The sequence below is a fragment of the Oculina patagonica genome, chromosome 4 (genome assembly GCF_052425735.1).
Source record: "Oculina patagonica isolate OP01 chromosome 4, crgOcupat, whole genome shotgun sequence".
Taxonomy (NCBI): domain Eukaryota; kingdom Metazoa; phylum Cnidaria; class Anthozoa; order Scleractinia; family Oculinidae; genus Oculina; species Oculina patagonica.
In genome coordinates this window covers 53,599,693-53,627,402 of record NC_135761.1, presented here as the reverse complement: position 1 = coordinate 53,627,402, position 27,710 = coordinate 53,599,693, and the positions used below count along the sequence as shown (strand labels likewise).

Below are 27,710 nucleotides of genomic sequence, written 5' to 3'. Positions count from 1 at the left end.
TTCCGTCGGAGGCACATGACGTTTTATGATGTTTTTTGATACTCTCGGACCACGCAACTAATCCGGAAACAATCGAGTGCCAAAGCCCGGAAACGAGGTGTAGTATGGGATTGGCACATGCGTAGAACCGCTGGCCGTTTACACAGCTGTTTTCTCAGAATTTGAGGTCCATGGAATACGTAAACAACAGTGAGTGCAACATATTTTCCAGGTTACTAAGAACCTCCTCAGTTTAAAACATTGCTTGAAGTCTTTTTTTATCGTCAAAACTGGTAAGTTGTGAAATTTATTTATCTAACTATTGAGATCGTCATTTACGAACGACACAACCAAAGCTGCCCTTGTCGGTGTCTCGAATCGAATCAACTGACCGGATATGTTATTGTGTTTTGATTCCAAAAAAATTATATCATTTCTGTAGTTTTAAAGAGATCAGTGAGGTCTACCAAAAGACTCGCACACTACACGGAGATAGCGGGATACTAACCAAGTTAACCCAGACGGAAAAGTATCGATCCAAATTCAGGTGTCTAACACTCGGGCGCACAGTACATGGCAACGAGGGAATCATTCTGAATAGAAGCATTTTTTATTTTTCTCTTAGTTCTTTTAATACAATCACGAATTGAGATGTATCTTTTTCAACGGGGTCAGTATTAGCCACTAAAACAAAGGTCCTCGTATAATCCACGTCTGCGTAATAACTGGGTAACCCGAGTGCTTTATTAGAGTTTTTATAGATTTTCATGTTGTTTGTTCAATCAGGCAGGGTAATCCGAAGTTTTACCTCTTAATTGTTTTTCCATCAGAATTGTGACGATAGCTCAGTAGGAAAAATTCTACATTAAGACCGTATTGCTCAAGAAAACAAACTAAAAGAGGAATGCCTATTTCACGTAAGAAGCGAGTGGTCGACATTATATCTGAATAACATTGCGTGACATTCTTGTTGGAGTACTGAAATTCCCGGAATTGGAGATCAAATCATTTAGGTTTAGGACAGCGTTTCGGGACGCAAGTGTTATGGCCTGTTGTATATTTGTAGGTCTCTCTGAAGTTTCTGAAAAATGCTTTAACTTTTCATAGCCTAGCTTCCTCCAATGAAACACGATGCTGTCTGTGGAATTGACGTTTACATAGGTGATAGCTGTTAAAGATAAATGTGCGACCCGTAAAATATGTAATAAACACCGGAAGTACGATAAACAAACAAGTTCCTAGCTACAAGTGGAGCGTTGATGTTGTCTTCGGTGTTTTTTATTTCTGTTGTTGTATCTTTTCTTAGCGTCTCCTTGCTCGTACGCCGGCTGCTCAGTAAATGGCGTTAAAAGGCCAGTGTCACAAGAAGTCTTTTAAGGTTTTGCGTAAACTATGCTAGAACTGTCTCTGTTAAGGTGCACGCATGTACAACAAAATGACCCTTAAATAGTAAAAAAGGGCATAAATCCATTCTCCAGGATATGAATAAACCATAATCAATGTTTTTTTTTATGTGATTTTCTTCCAAGTAACACTATCAAATTGAAAATTAAAAGTCGGCTCGACTTTTTCCGAAATACTCGGCCACTTCATTCCCAACCGCCTGTAGCCACACCACTTGACTGTGTATTAATTAAGACCAAAAAGATTTGTATTTCAAGTAGCAATAAATCTTTGCGACATTCAGCCTCTTTGATGGGACTTCACCAGAGTGTCTCTTCCCGTATCTTAACCCAAGAATCTGACAAGAACAGTGGCGGCAGGAATAATCTAGTACAATGCTATCTTCTGTGCAGGCATGACCTTGTTACCAAAAAATTTAAATATTGCTTAACGGCACAATGTATCATGACCGGATGGAGAACCGAGAAGGCCTTCTGTCGTATATTGATATTTGAGCCTGGTTTACACTTGTGAGAGCCTTCTACAACTTGGAATATTTATAACACTTGTGTGTATTTTAACGAAATGTTTTTGTTTCCGTTTTTGATCAAACGTAGAACTGGTTGCTGACTAATCTGCGCTTTCCACAACAGAGCGACGCCCATGTCTTCACCTGTAAAAGCCTATTGACAGTAAGGATGTTGGTTAGTGTCTTGTTGTACGTGAACATAACATAACAGAACATAAACTTTATTTCAACTTGAATTTTAGAGTAGCTTTCCCATCAGGTTTAAAAAGGGTAGGGATTTCACAAGTTTAGGTATATGAAAGGGTAGGGATATCGGTCATTTAGGTACTTTGAAGGGCCTTCGTCACGTTATATTTAACGAAAAAAATCGAAAATATTTTTTTCAATGTTCTTTTGCGTATTGATAGCATTTTGCATTTCACGGTGATGCGGTGATTACTTGCTCTTGGACTTGCCGATATCAATTTTTTTTGTTTGTTTAATAACGACAGTGGCGCGATTTTCAGTACGAAGATGAAGACGATGCCTTAAGCAAAGCGATTTCGCGTTCCATAGAAACTTACGAACAGGAACAGGCAAGGAAGACGCAAGGTTTAACTTTATCTGAAGAAAACAGTCAACCATTCAGATTGGCGCGACCAATTTTGCGTGTTTCCATGAGGCGGGTAAGTCAAACGATAGAATAAGACCATCGCAAATCCTTAACAGTTACTTAACTCATTTTTGAAGCTGATTAACTGATGAATGTTTCTACAATTATTAATCAGGTTAGTGATTTGACAAAGTCAGTTAACGGTTACAGTTTTAATTTTTGCATCACAACCTATTCGCAGTATCGTTTGTACACACAAAAAAATCTTTTTTTTTTTCTTTTTATGTGCCTTTTACCCTTTTCCTTTTTTGTAACCGAAGAAGGATTTGCTCAACAAAATTTGGAAGCGGACTAACAATCTCCGTATTTTCTTGCATTCTCTACTGCTTTTACGGTTGGTGGATAATACTGAAAAGTTTCTTTGGGATGATTGGATGATCGAGACCGTAGTATTAGTTAACATTTTTGTTTTATTGTTTTTTAATAGATTGTGCATTAAGGTTTTTCTAGAAGCATAGAGCACTGCAAGAATTTTGTTGTGGTTGAATAAAAGAATATTTTTCTTTAATCATGACAGTGGCGCGATTACCAATCCGGCGATCTGAGTGAAGACGAAGCCCTCAGAAAGGCAATTTTCCTCTCAATAGAAACTTATGAACAGGTAAAGGAGAGTAGGGTGGAAGGTCTTGCTTCATTTGTGGGAGGGAGTAAACCATTCAACTTGGTGCGGGGAAATTCTCGTCTTTCCTCCTCGAGAAAGGTAAGTATAAAGATGAAATAAGAGCATTGCAGTTTTCGTACCCCGTAAAAAACGCAGAATGAGAATTCTTCTGGTAGAAAAGATGGCCATATCGTCGTCCATTAATGTAGACGTTGGCAGTAACTTAACTTCAGTACGACCTGAAGTATGGTACAAAGTATCTGAGTTTCTGCCAAATCTTACGGTGTAAACCTAAACATAAAAAATCTGAGTTTACCAAGAATAATATTAAATGTTTTTCTAAAATGTATGGTTAATCGAGAACGTAGCATTTATTAGCCTTTCTTACCTTTATGACCTAATTTAATTGTCTAGAAAAGTGTTAGCCATTGTACATTTACTTTTAATTTGCGAAGGCAACGTACACAATTGCCTCAGAATGCCAATACAATGAAGAGTCTACATCTTCCAGTCGGAGCTTTGGGACGCCCAGCATTACCGTAAGTAATATCTCAACATAAACTAGCTGATTTAAAAGCATTGGGCATATTGTGTCATTTACATTGAATTTAATAAAATAAACGATGCTCTTAGAACCGAGCAAGTACAATTTACGGTGTATTTCCATACACTTTCTATCAATCCTTACTTTAATTTAAACTACTGAATACTACAGTTTTTTTTACTACGGTCACATAAAATAAGCTTTTACTAAAATGATGCCAAAAGGACAGATTTACTTTTTCTGGCCATTATTGCAATTGATTAATACCGATTGATCGATTAATTGATTATCTGATGCCGGATGATTTGTTCATCAGGTTGATTTTACCACTTTTAATACTTTATTATTATTTTCAGAGATACAAGAATAAGACTTCCTCAAGAAAATATAACAATTTGCTTTCCGAAACATGCACCTCTCCGAAGCGCGAAAACACTCTTGGCAAACCTCCAGATGTACCACTTAAAGCTCGAAGAAGTCAAGAAACACCAGGCGGAACAAATTCTCTGGGCTTGGTAGGCTATAACAACAATTAAGTCCCTTGACAATGGCCACACAAACTGGCCGATAGAAAGATACAAAGCGAAGTCTTGCTGTAACGTAGGTACCCCTCTGGTATAAAGAAGCTTCTTTCGAGGGTCTATTTTTGGTGACCAGAGTATATGCTGAAATTTTTCAGTTATCTGGAGATGAAGAGGTGATTGAGACAGCGAACAATAAGCCGGTAGCATGTTCAGTTTTTAATTTTATAGTTATCTTGCCAGAGGAGTTTTGCACAGAATGTTTCACACAATGTTGTTTTCGTAATTAAGGGAAACTGGCCTGTTTCGTCTGAGAGACAATGCATCGAGCCAATATCTGCAGAGTTTCGATATAATAGCTGGTCGCTGTCTGTCACAAAGGACTTTGTGTCGCCCTCTGCTAACGTAAGCGTCTTAACGGTGTAATTGTTTTGATTTGAAAGTTTAAATGGGAAGAGGTACAACAAATTGAAATTTTATTTATTATGAAAATAACCGATTCTTTTCAGTAAATTGTAAAAAAATATCACAGATCTTCACAGTTCTAATTATAAACAAATGAAAAACGAAGAACATTCAAAGGAAGTTTATACATAATTATGAAAAAGGAAGTACATTTAAGATTTTGGTCAAGTTATAAGATTGGTACGTTGGTACGTTGGTCAAATTCATCAGTTTAAGTTCCAGACGTAACTTATTATTAAAACATCTATGATATTTTTTCTTCATCTCACTTTTTTCAAATTTAGAATTACGGAACAAAGCCAGTTCAAAGCAAAAAAGACATGGATTTTCTTTCAAGAAAAAAGGCAAATCTGCAGCGTAAAGAGACGTCGAGTAAACCTCAAAATGTAGCAATAAAATGCAGAAAAGACTGGGCATCAGGCCAACGGAACTCAGCATTGGTAAGTTCAAAACGGCCATCATTCATTGATTTAGATGTTAATGTCATATTATACTTTAAGGTATAAAAATTATCGAAGTGAATTTATAAAATTTCGTTAATTTAAGCTGCGGGTGAAATATTTTAAAACACATGCAGTTATATACTTAACTTTAAGTGGTCGCCTGAAAGAAGCCGGATCGTTCTGTTCCTCTTGCATCACAAAAGCGGTCAATACCTGTTTCAACGCTTTTCCTCATTTCTTCTCGCCACAAACGCCAGCGGGAACGCGAAAGTTACTGCCACAGTTATCTTTGACTTGATGCATCTCGAAAACAACTGAATATTGTATTTTGCTGTCGTTGTCTAAGGCGGTTTCAGACAAGATGAAAAGGCTTACCAAAACCTGACAAGAGAAACTCTACCTGCGAGTATTTTTTTTTGCACTAAAACTGTAAGTATCAGCAATTCTATACGCCCGGTATACGTTTGCGTGAATCTTTATCCGCTTTATAAGCTGCGAAATATCGATGATAATTGATAGCAATCGATGACAATCGTTTAGTAAGGTCAAATCGCAAACTTCTAGGAGTCACGTGACCAGGCCCCAAGGTCACGCTTGAGGTTTTCAACGTTTTTGATTTCCCTTCAGGTTTTCTTGCTTTTATTTTTAGTTATCTTACGTATTGACGCTATAAATATGTGAAGTAGGTATTTGCCTAGGTACAGAGAGGATATTTAAGTCAAAAGAGTGCAGGTTTAGTCTTCTCTTGAATAACAAGCACTTGCATATGCCGCATATGTAGCAAATCCAATATGGCGGCGGGGAGCTCGCAAGTAAGGGTCAAGTAAATTCTCGGAATCTCCTCGCATAATTCTTAAAAAAACATCCAGTGAAACGGACGGACGTTTTGAAGACAAACCTGTCGAATTTCAAGAAGAATGTGAGCGTCGAGGTAAGCTACTTCTTTGACAGTTACCGTAACAAAACAGAGAAGTTTTTGAAGGAATTCTATTTACCGTGAAAGAAGAAATAAATTTTGGCTTTGCCGTAAACTTAAATCAGAACAGTTTTTAGAGGTTCTAGACGGGATCACTGATAATTTCGAATTTTAGAATCTTAACAAGTCGTCTTTTTGAAGTGAACTTGTTCTTTTTCAGTAGAAGACTTACTTGTTTTCAGTTTAACGCGAATTTGCTCGAGGTTGACGTCGGCTAGCTAAACCCATAGGCGTACGGGCCGGGGGGGCACGGGGGCTGCAGATGTTTTGGGCAGCAAGAGAAATTTGGGCAAAGCCAGTTTTTAAAAGAAGTTTTTTTTTTCGAAGAGATAGCCGAGTAAATTTTCTATTTTAACCTGAAGTCGGCGAGTTAAAGCCAGTCAAATTCACACAAGACAGTGGTTTCTTAGCACCTGATGAGTTTCTGGTTAATAGTGAAGGGGGTCATTTGTTGATATACATGTTTGTAATTTTTTTTTACTTTGCGCTGTACTGCAAATATCTGTCACAGTTAAACACCTGATAAAATCGACGGCGAGATTCTGGAAGCCGAGCTAGCAGAAAATCTGGAAAATGCGCGCGAGTTTTCGTCGTGTGCGCGGATTAGGCTACATGACTGTTTCAGAAATGCTGGAGGCAATGCAAGAGCATGTTCTATTTGATAAGTTTTCAGAGTTTCCTTACGTGGTTCATATCCATGCAGTGATACCTGCTACGTACATCGTGTTCTGCAGAACGATCATTCAGTGCGTTGCACAGATTGAAAACCTACCTTCGCAGCACCTGATGGGGCGACAACGTGTCAATAAGGCCAAGTAAAAAAAAAAAAATCAAATGTTTCTCGTCCCCCCCGCTTCATTTTTTTTGGGCCGCCTCTCTTTTTCTATTATTTGTTTTTGGAAAAGATAGAACGAACAAAAACCAACAATGTTTAATTTCTCTTTGTACGGAGTAAGACATGGCTTTTGTCTGCGTTTTAATACAAACTAAGGCCAAAACTTTAAATCCTTGTTACGCTACGTCCGTACTGGATAGGTCAATTACCTCAGTGCAGGATTTATTTTGGAAGTTCGCTTCTGGCCTGGAGAATTTGACGATGGAGGAATTCGAACAACACTGGTATGGAATGCAACAAAATAATAAATAATCAAAATATAACAAAAATGCGCCCGCACGCTCTCTTTTTTATAGAAATCCGGACGAGAAACATTTTTTTTACTTGGCCTAAATTATTACTTGTCATCGCACTTGTATTAGCATTTATGGGCATATTTCAACTCTGTAGTCAACAATGACATGGATCGTATTGTTAATATATTCGGCCGTCGAAATGGTAGAGACAGCTATTTCTTTTAACGTGTTTTATAAGATCATATGGTAGATTCGTATGTAAGAATTTTTCACTTCATTTGTAAGCCTATGTTAGTGCAGCGTATGACCCTCGTTCCTTCTCGACTGTTTCGTAAAAATTTGGGCAACTTACGAAATTTTTTTGGGCAAATGTCTCGCCCCCCCCCCCCCCCCGGCAAAAAATAGTAGAGGTCATGATACCTCAAACGCCAAACCACTTACCTGAAACTACTGTTTACCGTTAACGTGAAAAACCTGTAGCTAAAGGTCTCAATTAAGAACATCTTACCTGCCAGTCGATATCAATTAACCAAGTATCGTCGCAGTTGATATCGATTAATCTATTGATTTCCGATTATCGATTTGCTTTTATTGGTTAGGCGCCTATGTGGTAAACGAACTATTTAGTTTATGTTGACTATGTAAAAATCTTATTTGTTCTTTTTTATGGTTCAAGAACGTACCACCAATTGCACAAGTAAAAGCGATTCCTCTCTGCCTTCCAAACAATGTCAGCTGGGATCCAGCTACCGGTGAAATTCATAAAACAGAAGAGAAAAGATATTCTCTTCTTCCGGTGCCTGTTACTATTGAGATACTGAAGGCCATTAAAGGTACTTTCCGTTTATATAGGTGTAGCTTTAATAAAAAATCTCGTTTTAAGTGGAATAGCCTTTCAGTTATTTCTGTTTTAGGGATGCCTATTATTCGCGTGGAAGGCAAAAACTAAGACATCCCTTTAAGTATCCCTTGTCTTACAAGGGATACTTAAACTATTGATGCCTAGCAGTAAACACTATTTTAGGATCTCCAGACTACCTTTCAAAATGTTCATCTAATAAATTGTCACGTTAATTATTAGTTAAAAATATTCGAAGTAAGTGCTCATATTCTTTTCTGCATTGTTTACTTCTTTCTTGTAACACAGTTTATTTGTTTGTAAGTTGTGAAGTCTCAAACTTTGTGAATTGCCTTTTCATTTGAGAGGAACTTGACATCTCTCAGAAATGCCACGACAACGGAAAGTTTTTCCTTCAGCAATTTTCCTTTACTGGAGTTTAAATCAAAGGTTTACAAGGGAAGAAGTTATAAAAATGGTGAACATCTTTCTTCTGTAGAATTACATTTGCTTTTCATATCTTAGAGCCAGTGTGTGTTGTAGCCATTGCTGGTCCATACAGAGAAGGCAAGTCCTACATACTTAGTGAAGTTTTTGGCGAAACGGACGTCTTTCCTATCGGCCACGACATGGATGCAAAAACTATGGGGCTGTGGATGTGGGTTGTGCGTCAAAAGTTTAAGGTTTGAAAACTAACAAGAAAAAACTATTTATGTCAGTCAATGGACTGTTTACAAGACAGCACCACCTAATTAAACTGGAAAACAATCTAAAAAAAAATCTGCATTGGGGCAATGCGTCCCATATCGCCAGCCGGCGTTCATCCCGGTTTCTGTAGAATGAAGCGACTAGCTAGGATTGTTGTTACTCCTCCTGCAAGGGTTAAATTCCAGCACATTGGCAGTTAACATTCGGGCAACGCGTGTCCCACATCGCTTCGTTTCTCAAGAACTACTTTAACTACTTAAGTTCATTCTTTTTAAAACTATGACGTCCATTGATTACTTATGTCAGTTGACACCAAAAACAGTATTGGAGTCATCAGTGAATAAGTCTCTTACATAAGACGTCGCAGCAAATATGAACGGGTAAATTATTTTTTCCTTTCTTTCTCCTTTTTTAGGACTCACGCGGCCAGCACTTTAGAGTGATTCTATTGGACTCGGAAGGAACTAATGCCTCTACTGCAGGAAGTCAAAATGATACCCAGATCTTCACCCTGACTGTTTTACTGGCCTCAGTGCTGATTTACAATTCAAAAGGAGTTCCGAAAAGGAACGACTTCAATGATTTAAAGTATCTTTCTTGCACGTTTCCAATTCAGATAATCTTTCTGTTGTTTGATATTGCAATAGAACTTACCGATGTTGTATGGCATAACAAGGCTAGGATAAAGTATCGTACCATTAAGTGACGACTGTTTGGCAATACTAGAGTTCTAATACCAGTGTTAACAACTAAGCCCTTTAGTTTTAGTGAGGGCGTTTTGATTTATTCTTACCTGCGTTCTGAGTGCTGTATGCAATTAAATTTGCATTTTGAAAGTATGTATAGAGCAGGAGCTTGCTTATTCAGTTTAGCTTCGCTTTCACGTTCGTTGGTTATCCGCAAAAGAGGAAGTAGACATGCTCTAAAATCTAGCAATTTTAGGGTCTTTTTTTAAATTAAATGTCCCTTCTACCATGAGAAGGTACTCACTAGTACTCAACCGGTACTCAACAGTCAACATTGAGTGACACATTTTCACATTGAAATTGGCATTGAACGGTTTCAAGCAAAATGTCTATTATAATTTTTTGAGCGCATAATGATTCGTGTTAAATAGTATCATGCTTTATATTAACAAACAAAATATCCTTAATAATATCCAGCCTAATAGCAAAATTGTCCCAGCGAATTAGAATTCGATCGAAGGGAGGCTGTGATGACCAAGACCTGTTCCGCAATACGTTCCCTTTCTTTCTTTGGCTTCTAAGGGATGTATCACAGAAGCTTCCTTCAGACTGCAGAGACCTGAACCAATTCTTTTCAACAAGGGTATGATAAACATGATGCTTTACATATTTTTGCTGTTCATAAACAAGAAAACAGTTACTTAAATTAAATTTGTAATGATGTGTTACTGGTTTCATTATTTTTCACGTGAAAAGGGCAAAAATTAGTCCGTGACGCGTGAAAATAGGGCAAAAATTATACCGTGACGCGTGAAAATAGCTAGAAAAGACACGTGATTCGTGAATTCTGCTGTTTCAAGTATACGTGACGCGTGAATTTGGTTAAAATTTGTACGTGTAACGGGATCACGACACCCCCTTTGCTACCCTCTTGTATCGTATACAACTATCGCAGCCTGAGGAAATAACCCACCGATCTATGACGTCCTAACTACTGACGTTTGTTATAAACGCCCATGACGTCCCAAAAAGCGGCTGCGAAGGAGACTATATTACATGTAGCTATCAGTAGTTATCGTAAGTAAGCATGTAGGTTGTATGGCTAGGGTATATCACATTTGAAAGAGCATACGAAAAACACACGACTTTTTATCTACTTTTTCATATTTATAAAAGATTTCTTTTATTAGGTCTTCAAAGAGTCAGCAAACACATTAAGTGATGAAATTGGACCACAAATAGTTGCCGAAAGTTAAGCATTTTGAAGTTTTTCTCTGGATTTGAAGCCTTTGCTCTTCCTTCACCTTCAAGTGATGATGACGTAATGCAAGACATTAGTAAACACAGGGACAAGCTAAATCCCAAATTCCTGGAAGGAGTGAAACGATTTGAATCTCTTTTGAAGTCGAAATTGGCTCCCAAACCAAGCATTACCAGTGGCAAGAAAATCACAGGAGAAGGTAATACTTTGCAATGGCATTTTCTCTTATTTAAATAGCTGGGGTAGTACGTATTTACGTTTGACTGTGGTATATAACCTTTGTTGATAGGTAATCTAATATTACATTGTAAGAATCCCTTAAAGTCTGTGAGACATAAAGCAGTTAAAACAGTTGTGGATGGCTTTTAAAATCTCTTTAACCACTTGATATATTAAACAACATAAATGATTATCGATAAGTACAATTCATATATAGATGATTAATAAGTAAAGCATGCGTGATATAACATGTTCACTAACGTGATTGTTTATTTCACCTGATTGCGTTTCGGTTGAAATTGAACGTGCGACTTATTGTATCTCTTTGATAGAATTGAGGGGTTAAAGAAACGTTGACCCTGTGTAAAGCATAAACCATGAACGATAAGATCGAATGGGATTCTGGGTAGACAGCATTGGTAAGCTAAGTAATCCATTTATTTTTTACGAGGTTCATTAGCATGATTTATGCAACCTGTTATATAATAATGTTCTTTCTGTCACAGTTAACATTTGAGTCGCATTGTTTATGGTTTATGGTTCTTATTGGTCAACGTTTCAGGTGTTTACACCTGTGTGGAGAGATGCACTGAGGGAGTAAATTGTCTTACCCAAAACACAACACAATGAACTCGACAAGGGCTCGAACCCAGACCGCTGGTCCGGAGACCAGCGCACTAACCATTAGGCCACCGCCCCTGTTCTCTATGATCCAAATGAGTTCATAAACAGAACAGACAGACAAACAAACAGGCAGACAGAGACAAATTGATGGACGGACGGACCGAGGGACTAACAGGCAAACGGCCGATTAGGAAGACAGAAAGGTAGAAAGGAAAAAGGAAAACGTGGAAAGGAAAACGAACGTGCTTTCATTGGCAAAACGTTGATGCTAAATAAAGATTTAAAGAATTGAATTTTTACATTTTAATCTTTCCGGCATCATCCCAATTTGACTGCAGCTCTGGGAGCATTGGTCCAGCTATATACAGACGCAATCAACGAGCCCGACGCGATTCCTAATGTGGAAACGGCCTGGGAGACATATGTCAAAACAAAATGCGCGGAAGCGAAGGAAGGGGCTTTAAAAATTTACGACCAAGTTATGACTCAGCTGATGTCTAAACGTTTGCCCTGTGAGAATGAAGAAATCCTGAAGAACCACGAAATTGCTCAGCGTAAGAGTATGGAGGCATTTGAGGCAGAAACCGTTGAGTTAGCTTCCGCAAGTATTGACAGGAAATTAAATGAACTGATGGTAAGTGTTTTCTAGCACAGTAGCACAATAGGAGACTAGAAGGACGTTTTCGATTGCAGCATTAATCCCAAAACATATGGTAGACTACCTCCCGTTCCCCTTTGTACAAGACGGCAGGAGGGTAGCTATTGTGTCAACATTATAGTAACTATTGGGAGGCGAATGAGTCCCTACGTGTTACTACTGATAATTTGGCGCGCGATCGATCGCAACTGATTTAAAAAAATAACATGTAATGCACATTTTCCGAAATTAAATGAACAAAAATCAAGTTTAACTCAACAAAAAATCGCTGCATAGAATAATAAAAAGAAATACTCCCGGGCAGTTAGAAAGAACTTATTCTTTTACAGTTGAAATTTCCTGAAAAGATTAAAGACCCCCTTGTGAAATGTCATCGCCCCTGCGTGCATTGCGTGCCATTTATTAAGCATGTTAGCGCAGACTGTTGTACCCGTTTTTTTTCCAACAGGCTTCAACAGAGAAGAAAATGAAAACATGGAAGTCTAAAAATGCTTCAGGTACACATCGGTCCTGCGAAAACCTTTTGCGTAGGCTGAAAGATCTGCACTTGGATCCAGTACTTAAACGGGTGGGAAGCCAACTTGGTATCAGTGTAAAGTATACTGCTATCACGAATGGATGGAATACTATCAAGAATGAGTTCAACAGACAGGCCATCGGAGCTAGAGATGTCAAGGCCGATGTCTTCTTCAAATTTAATCAGGTAAAAATTGACAGACAGATGATGGACTGACGGCAAATTTCTCCACTGACAATCTATCTGCAGTTCACATTTCCAGGTATAAATACACCAGTTGTCAAACAACACATTTTCTATTTTTTTTAACCAAACTGCTGTACTTTAACACCCACTGTGTCCTACTATACATTAACAAAGACTTTTTTTAGCTACGTTATCAGCTTTTCTTGTATTTTTCCAAAGAAAAATTTTACAAACACTTTATTGTAACCTGATTTTCAGACGAAGGAAAGAAATGCACGAGTCAAATTGTGGAAGATGCGATTGCCGCACCGCCGCAGAATCTAAATTTCGTCGCTGTAATTCGGAGAATCATAGGCTCGTAAATTAAATGTTTGGTAAGAATACGGCCAGAAATACAAGAAAAAATTCGAATTGTTCAAATAACCTTTAATCCAGTGAAAAATGTTCACAAAATAATCCGCTAAAACGCGGTTCACCTTCTTAATTTCATTGACATCACACATCCTTGCTCACCCGCCGATTTTCAGGTTTGAATTCTCAATGAACATCCTCGTCTTTTGGCTCTCAGGTTGTAATGGTTTTTTAAGTTTTCACCGATATTGTTTAGATGATTTCCTTATCGAAGACTACTAGATTTGTGGTATAATTCTAAAGAATGCAGCGCTAAATTAGTGCTGAAAAGTTTGACAAAACCTTCGCTAACTGCGTCAGCTACTAATTTCATCTGTCTGTACTCTTATTGACAATAAAAATTAGCCAATCAGCGCGCGAGAATTCGCTCAGTCAATGTTAAAAGTGAAGTTGAGTAAAATTGGGTTCCACTCAAGAAGCGTATCGACGATGGGCTATTTAACTGTTGCCCTATTATCTGAGTTGTAAGCCCATATGCTGCACGCTCTGTCTGGCAGTCACTTCATACCAAAATAAGACCTGGTGTTCGTAACTCATACGTGCACTCTCCAACTTTCTTCTTCTTAGCATTTTTCTTTAACTGAAATACCAACAACTTCTTTCCTTTCCTTAAAATAATAGGAATTGAAAGAGGAAATAACAAAATACCAGGAGATACTTTGTACAATGCAAGACTACGAAGAAGGTATTGCAAAAGAAAAGATAGCAGAAGCCTATCAAGAAAAGAAGAAAATTAGACTGCAGGTTAGTCACAGGAATATGTTTAATAAGCATAATGTGATTATAAGAATTGGGGCATTCTGATTGGTCGAGAAACTCGGCTTATGAGGCTATAATCACCTTGCGAGAGGTGATTATTGCATTTGAAGACTTGGTTACTAAGTCATGCCACCTTTGACATCCAGGCAGGCAAGTAGACATGGCGGACAGTTTCTGAATGAAATTTGCGTCCATTTAAAAGAAACCACTCCAAGTTATGGATTTTGTAAAACATTGAGAATTTTTCATAATGACTACCGAGGCTTTTGTTGAATAATCACTGAGCCTAATGCGAATAATTGTTAAATATTAACGAACCTCTTCTTACGGACACTTCTATAACACTGAGGTCACCTCCCTATTACGGACAGTTCATTTGGTCCGAAAAAAAAAAAACAATTGTGGTTTCATTTTCGCCTTGAAATGAGTAGCTCCGGACTGAAGAGAAATAAATTTCGGTTACTCGATCTTGCAACGTTTCTCGTAGCCGCGTGATCTACGAGACTACTGTGTTTACGATCTCTTAATGGATTAAACGGCATTTTTTAAAGGTCTTTTTTGGGGCAAAGGCCTTGGCAACCATTTCCAGAGTTCAAAGTGTTTTGGATATCTGGACTTTGAGTAAATTCTTTCGAACAAACGAAAATGCCATTCAGCCGATTGTCCGTCATTTCTACTTGCCTGGATGACAAAGATGGTGTGGCCTTAAACTGCTACATTCACTGTCATATTTTTCTGCTACATTCACCGCCCAGCCCGGTGAATATATATCGTCACAAGTCAAGCTTTTCGACCAACAGAATGTCTGATTCTTATATTAACCTTTGGAGGTTATACTAAACGTCGATTGATATTCATTATTAATTAATTAATATGATTATTTATTGCAGGAAGATATTGCTCAATTGGGTAAGCGAGAGGAAGCATTGCAAAGAAAGGTAAATATTTCTTGGCGTCTCAGCCACATTATTCTCTATAAAGTCAAAGTTAAGGTAACAAAAAACCATTGTAGAATCAGTATGTACCGTTAATAGAAAAATAATAGAAGGGTTTGTCAAGGCTGTTGTATTAATATGTACACAGGCCAATCAACCCTAACATTAACACTATATTATGACAACCGAAGCCTTGAAAGCCGTTGCACATTTAGGTATTGTTTTATAACTTACAGTTCTTTTTCTTTTGGTCATGTAATGATAGTTACTGTATTAATGATCTTTTAACCACCTGACCGGAACGAAGTCCTTATGCAATAACTAATCATTTCATGTGCCAACAGATAGCGATGCTAGAAAGAAAGCAAAGGGAAGAATTAGAATCCATGATGGAGCAGGCTAAGACCGAAAGACAAACTTTGAATCGAAACATAGAAAGGATGAGAGAGGACGGCATAAAACGTCAGTCGCACTTTCAACAACAAGTTAACGCTGCTGCTAAAAGAGAGCGACAAAAAAACCAAGACTTACAGAAATGGCAACGAGCGTACCACAATGAAAGACAAAAAGCTCTGGATCAAAAAAAAAAAAAACGTTAGATAAGGAGATGCAAAGCTTTGCACAAGAAAGAAGGAACACCCAGCGAAAAATAAAACCACAGATTGACTCGCTTGCTGAGAAAGAGAGGAAACAGAACGACTCACTCCGCAGTTTCAAACAGCAAATTGAGAATAACAGAAGAGAGAAAGCCTCGTTGAGAAATGAGAGGGAGTCTCTGCAAGCCCAGTTAGATGAAGTTAACAATGCAGGTTTCTTAACAAAGATTTGGAGAACAATTTTTTAAGAGTCGCCTTTTGAGTCCTATATAGGTTATTAAAGTCAGTATTATAGTCAGAATGTCTTAAAACAAAACCTGTTGATGTGATCGATTTTTTAGTTAACTTTCCCAAAAATTAATAAGTCAACGATTAAAACTGCATACACTTGTTTTGGTGATTTCACACAAAAAGGGGGTACTGGGCTACAAAGTGGCAGTCGCATTTGAAAGGCCTAACAAGAAGTTGTGGTACTGGTATATCTGTATGTAATTCAGTGTGATTTGTAATGGCCAGGTCAATCCCGGGCCGATAATTTCCGCCACAAGATTTTGGATGTCTTAGTGGCAAGTTAGCGATCCCCTTCATGGGGAGCGCTAACGTCTGCCTGGGGGTGGGAAACTTGTCAATTTTGTGAAAAAACCAAGTATCTAACATCATTTTTTTTAATAGTAACGAGTAATCCTGCGTAAGGAGATGCATTTCCTTTCTTTGCCCACTGACATATTTGGTACAGGTTATAATGATCTTTAAAACAGTAGCCGCGAACTATTCACTCAATTGTGTACGCGAGCTGATCCCACAAGTGAGCATTTGCAACGTTCTAAAATTAAAAGTTTTAATATGTCGATTTTTTCTGCGTCCGTGATACGATAAATAGACACCTTTAATGTCGAAAAATTTTATTCGGTGAAAAGAAAAAGCCATGTGCGTGCATACGATAAACGACTTCTCATTAAATTATTTTTCATATCGAATAATCAAGTGTTATTTTAACTAGTAGTAATTGGAAATTAGGGGAGTGCGTTCGGTAGGGTGGGGTGATATGTGGAGGGGGGGAGGCAGGGAAAGCTGGAGGCAAGGAGTGGGAAGTATGATATTATGTTTTCATATTCTCGTGATATTTGAGGTCTGTTTGCGATGCGCAAACTACAATGAAAAGTCCATGCAGAAAATGTATGGCATTGCTCAAGCTGATGAAACCTGATCGCTTGTAACAACCCGTCTTTAAGAGAAGAATAAAGCCTCTTGATTGTGCCAAGCGAAGTGGCTTTAAGGTCTTTAATGAATCCAAATATAGTACAATGCATATCTAGTAGAAATTTTTGGAAAATGTTTGTATAGTTATTTGTGACATTTACTAACGGTAACAAAAGACTATTAAACTGAAATGTAGCCATTCCAAACATTTTGATACCAGTCCATTAGTAACAGCTTTTTGTTTCCTTACAATCATAAAATACAATAGATGTGTTGAAAGAAAGTTTTTGGGTTGTAAAATAACTCATCAGTAATTTAAGATGACTCAACAACTTGAAATAGTCTGCATTCATCTTGTTAATGCTTAGTGGCCGAAGGGAATTTGGTATATTATATAGTCTCACAAGTCTGTATGCAGAGAGAAGTTGAATCTGTTAAGAAAAGCAGCTGAGTTGATACATCACAACTCGGTGTCGTCACCGGGGCGAATTGCAGCGTCTGTTTCCTAGAAAACAAACCACTACACAGCTTTCTAATTTTCTGATAAGTAGCTTTAGTCATATCTGTCATATATTTTGCTACTGATACTTCGAATAAATAGATACAACTTAACTTACCTTCGAAACAAATGAAGGCAAAGGAACAAAGAAAGCACACACGAAAGCACAGTCGAAAGTACCTGGATTACCGGTTCTGATAACCACTGAGCTGTTGTTGTGTTAGCGAGAAGCAAAAATACTCATCATGCAACTTTCGGGAACTTTCCACGAACGGCTACTATTTTAGCGACGTTCGGTGGCGGACTAAAACTCTACTGCCATGGATAAAACCCTGTTATTCTTGCCATGTCATTTTCAATATTATTTTAACTTCGGGTACACGTTTCGGCCATTTCTTTAAGGAAAACACGTTTGTGCGATTCCAAAATCGACGCCATATTGTTCTGCATGAGATCGAGGTCATGTGTCAGCCAGCCAGCCAGCCAGCCACACCAAGATGGCGGCCAAATCCTGAGATGACCCAGCTTACGACCGATACCCACGTGACTGAGTTCGGAAAAAAGGACGTGTTTAGTATGCGTTCTCCTTCGTCGAACGCAAAAAGCGACGTTAAAGCCTAAGCGCAAGTTATAACAAGCGTGGTACTTAAATATATCCAATAAACATTTCATGACTTACTTAATTTGGTGAATTAAAACACTGATAAATTGAGTGCAAAAAAAGTACAAATGTAATGACAAACATCAAATGAAATAGGTTAAATAAAAATTTGAGTTTTTGGCGGCGTTACGGAGTATTTTGGAAACATTGGCAAATGTTACCTACCGAAGTTATGTGACAAGTGCTACGATGGTTTACGGAATGTTTAATTGCTTTTTGGTAATTTATAATTTGTAATCGTAATTTTGCATTAGCGTGCAAAACTTAAAAGCTATGTTACAAAGATTAGGTGACTTCTGTGGTCTCAGTAACAGGCCCATTTGCGGAGTACTTTTTTATATGTAGTAACGATTATAAACGGGGTTGCGTGACAGTGTTTTCCTGGAAACACATGACGTTAGGTAAACCAAGAATTTCGTAAAAAAAAAAAAAAACTAGACACACTGTTCAAAGAGGCTGCGCACTCAGTCGATTTTCTTAGAACCAGCTTTCTCGATAAAATGTTTTTGATAGGGATTTCTTAAGGTCGCACAGGACCCTTGCAAGTATGTATGCACGAACTGCGACGACTGAAGCCGACAACAAACGAAATATCCGTGAGAATTTTTTTCTTAAAGGTCTTTGTACAAGTAATTACACGTTTTTGTTGTCAGCTTTGTGTCCCGTGCGCTGGAACACAGCGAATTATCATACATTAGATTCACAGCTTTGAATATAGCACACGTTATTGTAAAAATTGACTCGGAAGGTCTTCGGAAGCCTCAAAACCTGCAATTTTGTGTCCAAGTTTTCTCCGTCGATAAAGAATTTCAGGAGTTGATTCGCGAGGAACGTAAACTTGGTGTACTCTATTGTGTCCTGACAAGAGAGAATTTTGAAACGTTCTTCTCAAAATGAAGATAGCATGTTTCAAAGTTTAGATTTCACATTTTTGCTCTCTTAGAAGCCATTAACTTCAAGCAGTTTTTGAAATCGAAAATTTCGTTCTTGTCAGAACACAAAAGAGGTTATGATTTATCACTAGGTTATTTAATCATTTAATTCGGTGCGCTTTTCTAGCTGAAAACTTGGACACAAAATCGCATTATCTGCAGTTTAACTTTTAAGAGCTTGTAACATCAGATAAACGGTCATCTCTCAGTGAAAGGACAATCACGATGTTATTCCCTCATCCCCTAACATCTTTGATAAATTTTAGAGGAATCGGTGTCCAAAATGTAGCGAATTAAAGCTTTACAAGACAGCACCCCGTCAAGAAATTTGGGTCCTGCGCGACCTTAAATATGAAAGGCAACGGTATCTATAGCTACTAACTCCAAACGCAGCGAGAGACGTGGTACTTTTGCCGTTTAAATTGATTATTATTATTATTATTATTATTATTATTATTATTATTATTATTATTATTATTATTATTATTATTCATCGCAGAAACAAATTTTCGAGTTTGTGGTGAAGTGTAAAAAGGCTACTTTTAATTTCTTGTTGCTGTAACTGGTAGAATTGGGAGTCTAAGCAGAATTAACTTTGGAAAATGCTTGCAAAGCAGAGGAAGGATAATGGATGATTTCTCGGAACACGAACGACATTTAGCGAGATTGATGCACCACTATCTAGATATCTAGTTTCATTACTTTATGTTGACATTCCTTGTTCAATAGGATAAGCATTTCATGTCATATCCGAGTCAGTGTCATTCCTAGAAACTGCTTTCATTTATACAGTATTAATAGCCGTAAAGTTTAACAGGCGACTGTTTTCGATTGCAACCAGCAGCATAGAGCTTGTTTTTCTAACAGCATTCAAGATCTTGAGCACATTCAGTTCTGAATTTGGTACAAATTTATCAAATAGCAAGGAAAATAAGGAAGAAACACGTTGACTTCCGTGGGCGAATTTTACAGGCTTCGCGTCATAGTGCTGGTTAGTCCATCTAAATTGAAGGTAAGACTGAGTAATTCTGTTTCCTAAATTAATAGTCAGATATAAACTTAACGCGACTACTGAGCACACACTGTAAAAGAAATGCCGAATTTTTTCTTGTATTTTTGTACTCGCGAAAGACTTGGATACAAGTCGAATTTGAAAGATTTCCCAGAAAAACCCATTTTTAAATAAACAGACAGGGGTTAAATTTAAAGTTATCTGAGATTTTCTTACGCCACGAGCTAGCATGAAAAAGCGACGTGCATGTGACGTAAAGAGAGTTCAATCTTCTTCCAAAGAAACTGATAATATCGAGAAATAAACCCTCAAAACAAACCGACACTAAACGTTCTCCTCCACTACCCCCACGCCAAAGACCACTGAATTCCCGGATATAACTTGATATGCCTCTTGTCAACATGTACGTCATCACACTGTTCAGTAGCATTCGGAGAAAAGCAGGGCGCTGTTTCCGCGGATGTGAAACGAGTTCGAAAGCGCAAGTAATCTTTTGTAAAATATCTTTCGATCAAGAACAAAGGCTCAAATCCCGTTTTTGGCATTTTAAGGTAAGGATGAGTAATGCTATTACCCAAAATTATATCCATTGGCAATATAACTGTGGAGAATCGCACACTGTAGACAGCAAACAAGGAGACAGCAACAACTGAACTTACACTCAAGTGAAAGTGCAAATTTTTATGTGTTTTAGTTCTCGCGAAAGACTTGGATACAAGTGAATCCAGATACGATTTCGTATCTTTGCCATGTTAGCCTCTTAAGATATGCCATAGTTAGTTTTGAAATATCGGAGGTGACCAATTAGTCTTTGCGTCTTCCAAGCCGTGCTCGGCCGCCTCAGTGTACCGAATCCATTGACCAGCAATGTGTTCTTTCTTATACTCACAGCAATTTTTCAGTATTGTGCTAAGGGATATTTAAGGCAGAACTAATGACGCTATGCTGTACGGTCACAATAATACATTTCTTAGATGTTATGTGGAAATTTCGGACCACTTGTTGCAGGCGCTTAACAAGCACAAATGGTGGCGTTACAGGATATCTTAGAAACATTGACATCCGTCACTTAGAATGATAAGTGATTTTACTTTGGCTTCTTTTGGTGAAGGTATTGATCATTTGCTAATTCTAAACTAACGAGAAGTTCTACGAGGGTTTACGAAATATTTGAATACTTTCGCCTCTCGCAAGTCGCCATGTTCGTATAAACATGTTGTTCACTCAGTTTATTTGTTTTAGTGCCATCTTTTTCGGTAAAAATGGTGCGAATGATAGCTTGAAGTTTATTTTATGTTCTTCTTTACGTAATTGGGATTTGTAACGGCAGAAGCAACCAAGAAAGCAACGATAACTGCGTTTTCCGAAGGCAGTGAGAGACTTCATACTTTTGCACTTCTCGGAATTGCTTCTTGTTTATTCATCACAGAAACAACATAATTTGTCAAAGAAAGTGATGATAAAGGGATACTTTTATTTTCTTCGCAGTCTTCGCAGTGCAACTGGTAGTGTGATAATAGATTTTTTGGCTCTCTAGACTATTTCTGCAATGTCTCTATAGCACTTCAACTCTGGGGGAAACACACGCTTGCTACGGAAAGGCCAGGATCTGTTACAGGAATATTATCATCGAAGACCAACTAGAACAGGCAGACTTGAATCCAACATAAGGTTTAATCCAACAAACATAACCACCGGCAGTAAATTAACGGGATGTTCGTCTAACCGGCTTCCCACCACCGGGGGAGTAACCCAAGGATAATTTACAGTGCAGTTCTACTTAAGCGGAAACTGCAATGTTAACACATTAGGTAATGTCATAAAATAATCTAACTTAAGAATTATCCAATACATTTCACAAAGGCCTATTGGCTATAACGGAATTTCACTTTTACAAAATTAATCACTTACAAAGCAGTGCAGGTAGATAACAGTTATACAAAAGGCTAGTGCGGGTTCTGTTACACTTCAACGCTAATTTCAGTTATGATCTTCAACAAAACAACAGGTGACTGCTACGGTTAATGAACTGGAACATTAACCTGCTATTTCAAAACCAAAACAATAACTTCTATGTTGGAACGTTCTATGTTTTTATCAGCGAAAGCGAATAAATAAAATTAAACTAAATCAACGAAATTTCTCTCCTCACAGTAGAATGGAGATCTAGAGTCGAAGTAAGTTTCGCTTACAAAGCAAAAGAAGGATATACAGGCCATGATTTCTGGGAATAAGAACGACATTCGTCGAGATTGATACTATATATAGCCGCCTTGAGGTCATGTGAAAACGGACCATTATTTTTTAAAGGGGGGGGGGGCGTGGGGGTGGGGGGGGGGGGCAATTTCCAAAAAAAAGTTCTTGCACAGAGAAAAGGGCTGAAAAAAAAAAACCTTCAAGGAGCCATGGGAAAAGAAAATCTAAAAAAAAAACCGTGCACAAACCTGAAGGTATTAAAAAATATCTCGCCCAGAAAAATTGCCCACCCCCACCCCCTCCAAAAAAAAAATGGTCCGTCGCGCAAATGACAGGAATTTACCTTTTGATAGTCATGTCATCTTTATGCATGCATACTCGAATCACCTAGCATTTTTTATCTTCGCAACACTTTAAGGGACGCATTCAGCGACAGAGGGTAGAAAAAGCCGTAAGAAGAGACACATCTTTTGCATGGGGAACTGCGATCCTAAAATCTCGAGTACTACTCATTCGTCTTTAGTAAAACTGGTAAAACTAAAACAGCGTTTAGAAGATGAATACGGTATGTCATATGCTGCCCGATTTAGGGAGGGCCGCGCCGGTTTAAATGTGTCTTTCTGAAATGGACAATACCGCTGGAAATTGTAGCCTGAAGGCTCCATTTATTCCTTTGGGTATAAGTTTTGGCAGCCACCGAAAACGTGTCGCACAACTTCGGTTTTATTCGTTTCTAAAAAGGTGAGATATTTTGGAAGAAGCCGCCCAAGTGACTTCAAAAGACGGAACAAAAGAGCAATTAAGCTACCTTGAGCGAATGGAGTTGTGCACGTATCCTTTTGTTCTTGACTTGTCATTGAACTTCCGATAACCACTACAGACATTTTGCAGATTTAAGTCTTTCGCGATGTATTTTTCGCTTTTATATTTATTAAAAAATAAAGATCTTCTTGAGAGCTTTAAAAAGAGACCTTGAACGAGCTATTTTGATCGTTGTAGGCGATTTTAGTTTTGTTTTCGCCGAGCGCGTAGCGGCGGCTCATTCACACAGAGTTAATTATGCGTATCAAAATTCTGACACATGTTGATAATTGCTTATGCCCAGACAGCTCCAAATCGCGTTTTATAGATTTAAAATTTTGCTTCTGCATGTTGCTGGTGTTTTATCCGAAGCGTTTTAAGTGCAAATAAAAGAGATTTTAATCGAGGACAATTCTCTATATCTAAGCTGAGTGATCACTTTGTTTTTGAAACCCGATCCAGTATGTATTCCCGCACGGCCGCAGAATAAAAAAAAAAAACAAACGATGGATTTGATTTGATTTTTTTTATTTTTCTGCACAAAAATGCGGGTGAAACATTGATTTATAATTTTGTGAACACAGAAAACTCTTTAAGCGTTATCTACGCGTTTAATTTTCCTAGCCTTCGGTGAGAATGGGCCCGGACGCACTGGACTGACAAAATTTGTTTGGCTCTACCAAAAGTCTCGACAAATTTTGTCTCTACCAAATTTTGAATTTGGCATGCAATCGTGGACGCACTTGAAAACACCAAATTTTTTGATAACCACAAAGTGTCAATCATGTTAAAACTGTACACCTTCGATAACTTTCCGTTCGCTGAAAAGAGTCTTACGTTCCGGCCGATAAGAGCCGTATTTATCGCTTTTAGTACAATTCAATAGTCTTGGCTCGCCGCGCTTTCGTTTTGATCAGCAGCGGTACTTGTACTCGGGCGGTTTAAAAATTTTGCCAAGCCAGGAGTACTACGAGCGTATATATATTGTTGTCTGAGTCGATTGTCGTTATATCTTTGCCGTCCTCCGCCGTTCACAGCTCAATTGTCGAGAAAAATAAAATATTTTGGCAGACAACTGCCTTTAAAAGCGAGATCAAATATACTTGTTTGACGTTTTCTTTAAGATTAAGTCGTGTTAATTGAAAAATCTGTCAGTTTTGACGCTTGACAAAAATTTGTCCTGCTCCGAGGCAGGACGACTGCGCCTTTGAAGTTTGGTAAGGCTTGACAAAATTTGGTAGATCTGAAAATTACCGGGCGCACTTGTCTTACGGAACTGGTGACAGATTTTTTCGCAAAATAAACAAAAATTTGCCCAGTGCGTCCGGGCCCAATGTGTAAGTGTAATGTGAAACCGTGCTACACGCGCGCCAAGTTTTAATATTTTTCGCCGACAATTGTAAAGCTTACTAAATATAATCTTCGCTTAACTTTATTGTGTGTCACGCCAAACTTTTGATTTACGTTAAACAATTATTTAGTAATTGAAAAGAAACGCATTTGTTCAGTTTCGATTCGACTGAGTGTGCTTAAATAAACGCGCTGTCTTGCATAATGTCACTCGTCTAAATGTCACTATAGTCACGCAAAAACCACGGCCGATCGAATAAAATATCCCAAACAACAAAGGCAAGTGTACAGTGATTAAAGATTTCTGTTTTATTTCTATGTGGTTTTCCTTTTTACACAATTCCTCGCTTTGTTCGCATCGAAAATATTTTCATTCGGTAAAAAGAAAATATACTTTACTTTGTTTAGTATGCGAACTTGCTTTGTTTATCTTTGCGCGCGTCCACTCGCTCTTAAAACTTTTGCAGTTTTTAAGTAAATGCATGAATTACATTTCTAGCATTGAAAGTGATAGAAAATAAAATTAGTCAAGCAGATTCCCCGGAGATATTTTTCAGTCTGTTAACAAAAGAAATACTTCCCACCTACATCAAAGATGTTGCGCTCCTCACGATCTTCGGAAGCATGCCGGCTTGTCGGCAAAGATCATGACTAATACACCACACGAGTACTACGAGTAACATACGGGTAACATACGAGTAACACACGGAACATACTGGTACATACGGGTACATACGAGTAACATACGAGTAACATACGGATACATACGAGTAACATACGGATACATACGGGTGCATACCAGTTCCTATTTCATTTTATTTTATTTTTATGTTATGTTCCCCCGCCCCCTTCCCCTCAAAAAGCTTGCGTGACGAGTCCAAAACAAAAGTAAGACACAAAACCATTGACGAGTAAAAAAAGTCAAGATTTTGAAGTGTTATAGGATCGCGCTTATCAATCGTACGATCTTACCCGTAACATACGGATACATACGGGTGCATACCAGTTCCTATTTCATTTCACTCTATTTTATTTTAATTTTATATTTTTATTTAATGCAACACAAGGAAACAAAACAAAAAACACGGGTACATACAGGTAACATATGAGGTATAATAATCGAATAATAATCTAGAAAATATTGATTCTTCATCCCTCTCCCCTCAAAACAAAATTGCGTGACGGCCCAAAGGACAAAGGGCATTGCTGGTTTTCACTGTCACGCCATGATAAAGTATAAAAAGAGGTTGGCAAAGGGTTTGTTGTATTGTAATGCTTTCCAGGCTTCAGTATTGGAAATTTGATAGACAATAGACACCATGTTAATCTAAATATGATTTACACATAAACAATAAATCTTTTTTGATCCAGTGTTTAAGTAACGTCTTAAAAGTATGTGTTACAAGAGAAATAGAGGATATTACATGGTTGCGCGGAGATATGAAATTTATCTTCGAGTGTTCAAATCGATATCTCACGAGTGAGCGCAGCGAACGAGTGGGATATCGATTTGAACACGAGAAGATAAATTTCATATCTCCAAGCAACCATGTAATATTCTGTTTATTATATAAACCTACTAATTACAATGTTTTTGACGATTTTCCGAAGATTGCCGACCATTTTCCGAAGATTTCCGAAGATTTGCAAAATGTTGTCCGAAGGTCGTACGAATGTTTCCGAACATTTTCCGAACTTTTCCGAAGATTGCCGAAAAAGATCCGAAGATGTTTCGACTTAATATCGACTTACTTAAGCTCATTCAGCATTGAAACAGGGCCAGCTTGTCAGAAAATGTTTCGAAATCGATATCTTCACATGTGAAAATGATTTTTTCGCACGAAAGATTTCCTGGTATTTCACTGATGTTTATATAATAAATACGGTTATTTATAATAAGATATTCTGGTGCGATGAAATCCCTACCCTTTTCCTATGTTTTGAATGATTTTGGCATTTCGTTAAATGAAATGAAATAGGAACTGGTATGCACCCGTATGTATCCGTATGCTACCCGTTTGTTCCGTGTGTTATTCGTCAATGGTTTTGTGTCTTACTTTTGTTTTGGACTCGTCACGCAAGCTTTTTGAGGGGAAGGGGGCGGGGGAACATAACTTAAAAATAAAATAAAATGAAATAGGAACTGGTATGCACCCGTATGTATCCGTATGTTACCCGTATGTATCCGTATGTTACTCGTATGTATCCGTATGTTACTCGTATGTTACTCGTATGTACCCGTATGTACCCGTATGTTCCGTGTGTTACTCGTATGTTACCCGTATGTTACTCGTAGTACTCGTGTGGTGTATTAGTCATGATCGTCGGCAAATAGATCGGAATGAATAAGCAATGAGTTACATTTAAACCGGCGTGAAGACGTAATGGCAAAAAAGTTTTCGCATCACTGATGGGGGGGGGGGGGGGTGGGGTCAAAAAAGTTTGGTTGACAAAACTCTAATTTTCTCCTTTTACTGTAGACCTGTGGCTCTTATTCTGTCCTTGTGTTTGATCAGTGGATCAGGAGATGGCGTCCCTCACCGACGCAGAAGAAGCATTGCGCTCAACGGATGGGAAGGACTATTTTCTGCGTCTGACACGACTTTTGATGGGTGGAGGTGTCCCGCTCTTAAGAGAAAAGTTCGATTCTTTCCACTCGCCCGCCGATCTTCCTTTAAAGCTAGTTGATCCTTCTGTAATGGCCCAGCTGAAAGAAGCAAAACTTTCCCCACCAGAGTGGGATTGCCTTAAACCTTCCCCGGGTACATTTGGCAAGTCCACCGATTTCGACATAACTCTAACTTTCAGATTGTTAAGAACAATATGCAACCTCAAAAAGCCTGTCACCGGATGGAACAGTCTACCGAACGATACAGACCACAGCACTGAGGCAGATTTAGTGCGGATAAAATATTACCGCAATTTCGTTTGTCACAGCAAGAAAAGGGAAATTACGCACTCAGAGTTCTGTAATCTTTGGCAAGAAATCAGCGAGACCTTATTACGAATTGCTGCTTCTATAAGCAATGCAAAGAGAGACGAATGGAAAAACGCCATTGATGAATTGCTACGTGATCCTCTAACAACCGAGGCACAGCGATACGTTGATGAACTTCATTTATGGTGCAAGAAGGACATGGATGTCAAAGATGAATTGGAAAAAGTAAAAGAGGAACTCCAACAGGTCCAACGGACTAACGTATATGTGGGAGATCAACTTCAACAGAATAACCAAAGACTAGGTAAGCTTCAAAATAATATATACATTTTTTAACTTTGAAAGCTTTGGTTACGTTAATTCCGTTCACAGTTTTGAACAAAACATTACTCAGTGTTTCTAACTCTCAGTTTACGGTTCATTTTCATTTGTCACCAGCAAAGTCATGGAAAGCCCCAAGTTCAATAGCGTGGGCAGTCCTCAACCACCATCGTTGTCT

General features: G+C 38.1%; 3 protein-coding genes and 1 pseudogene across 6 annotated transcripts in view; 3 read left to right on the top strand and 1 right to left on the bottom strand.

Moving 5' to 3' along the window:
- The first annotated feature begins 140 nt into the window (after positions 1-140).
- Positions 141-12,038, top strand: LOC144650604 (uncharacterized). Of its 3 annotated transcripts, none has more exons than XM_078510324.1 (14): positions 141-272; positions 1,980-2,066; positions 2,383-2,556; positions 3,061-3,243; positions 3,600-3,683; positions 4,045-4,203; positions 4,959-5,114; positions 7,901-8,057; positions 8,588-8,745; positions 9,186-9,358; positions 9,934-10,099; positions 10,647-10,916; positions 11,269-11,355; positions 11,899-12,038. In XM_078510324.1, the coding sequence occupies exons 2-12, from the start codon at positions 2,061-2,063 to the stop codon at positions 10,710-10,712; spliced, it is 1,482 nt and encodes a 493-aa protein (XP_078366450.1). In that variant the 5' UTR covers positions 141-272; positions 1,980-2,060; the 3' UTR covers positions 10,713-10,916; positions 11,269-11,355; positions 11,899-12,038. The 3 variants fall into 3 exon arrangements, with proteins under 3 accessions (XP_078366450.1, XP_078366451.1, XP_078366452.1); XM_078510325.1 differs by lacking the exon at positions 11,899-12,038 and adding an exon at positions 11,499-11,633; XM_078510326.1 differs by having other exon boundaries at positions 175-272; positions 2,016-2,066.
- LOC144650618 (uncharacterized) lies at positions 12,039-17,394 on the top strand (annotated as a pseudogene). Its single transcript, XR_013570154.1, has 5 exons — positions 12,039-12,194; positions 12,667-12,921; positions 13,954-14,076; positions 14,982-15,029; positions 15,371-17,394. The product of XR_013570154.1 is annotated as an uncharacterized LOC144650618 (transcript).
- A 2,956-nt stretch (positions 17,395-20,350) lies between these two features.
- Positions 20,351-27,547, top strand: LOC144648580 (E3 ubiquitin-protein ligase DZIP3-like). The gene is made up of 2 exons (XM_078508102.1): positions 20,351-20,477; positions 26,754-27,547. Exon 2 carries the CDS (start codon positions 26,801-26,803, stop codon positions 27,545-27,547), a length of 747 nt encoding a protein of 248 aa, XP_078364228.1. The 5' UTR covers positions 20,351-20,477; positions 26,754-26,800.
- A 144-nt stretch (positions 27,548-27,691) lies between these two features.
- Positions 27,692-27,710, bottom strand: part of LOC144648579 (PAX-interacting protein 1-like) — a 14,663-nt gene continuing 14,644 nt past the window's right edge. The window contains exon 23 of the mRNA XM_078508101.1: positions 27,692-27,708. Coding sequence (XP_078364227.1) covers positions 27,692-27,708 — 17 coding nt within the window. The remainder of the gene's footprint in view (positions 27,709-27,710) is intronic.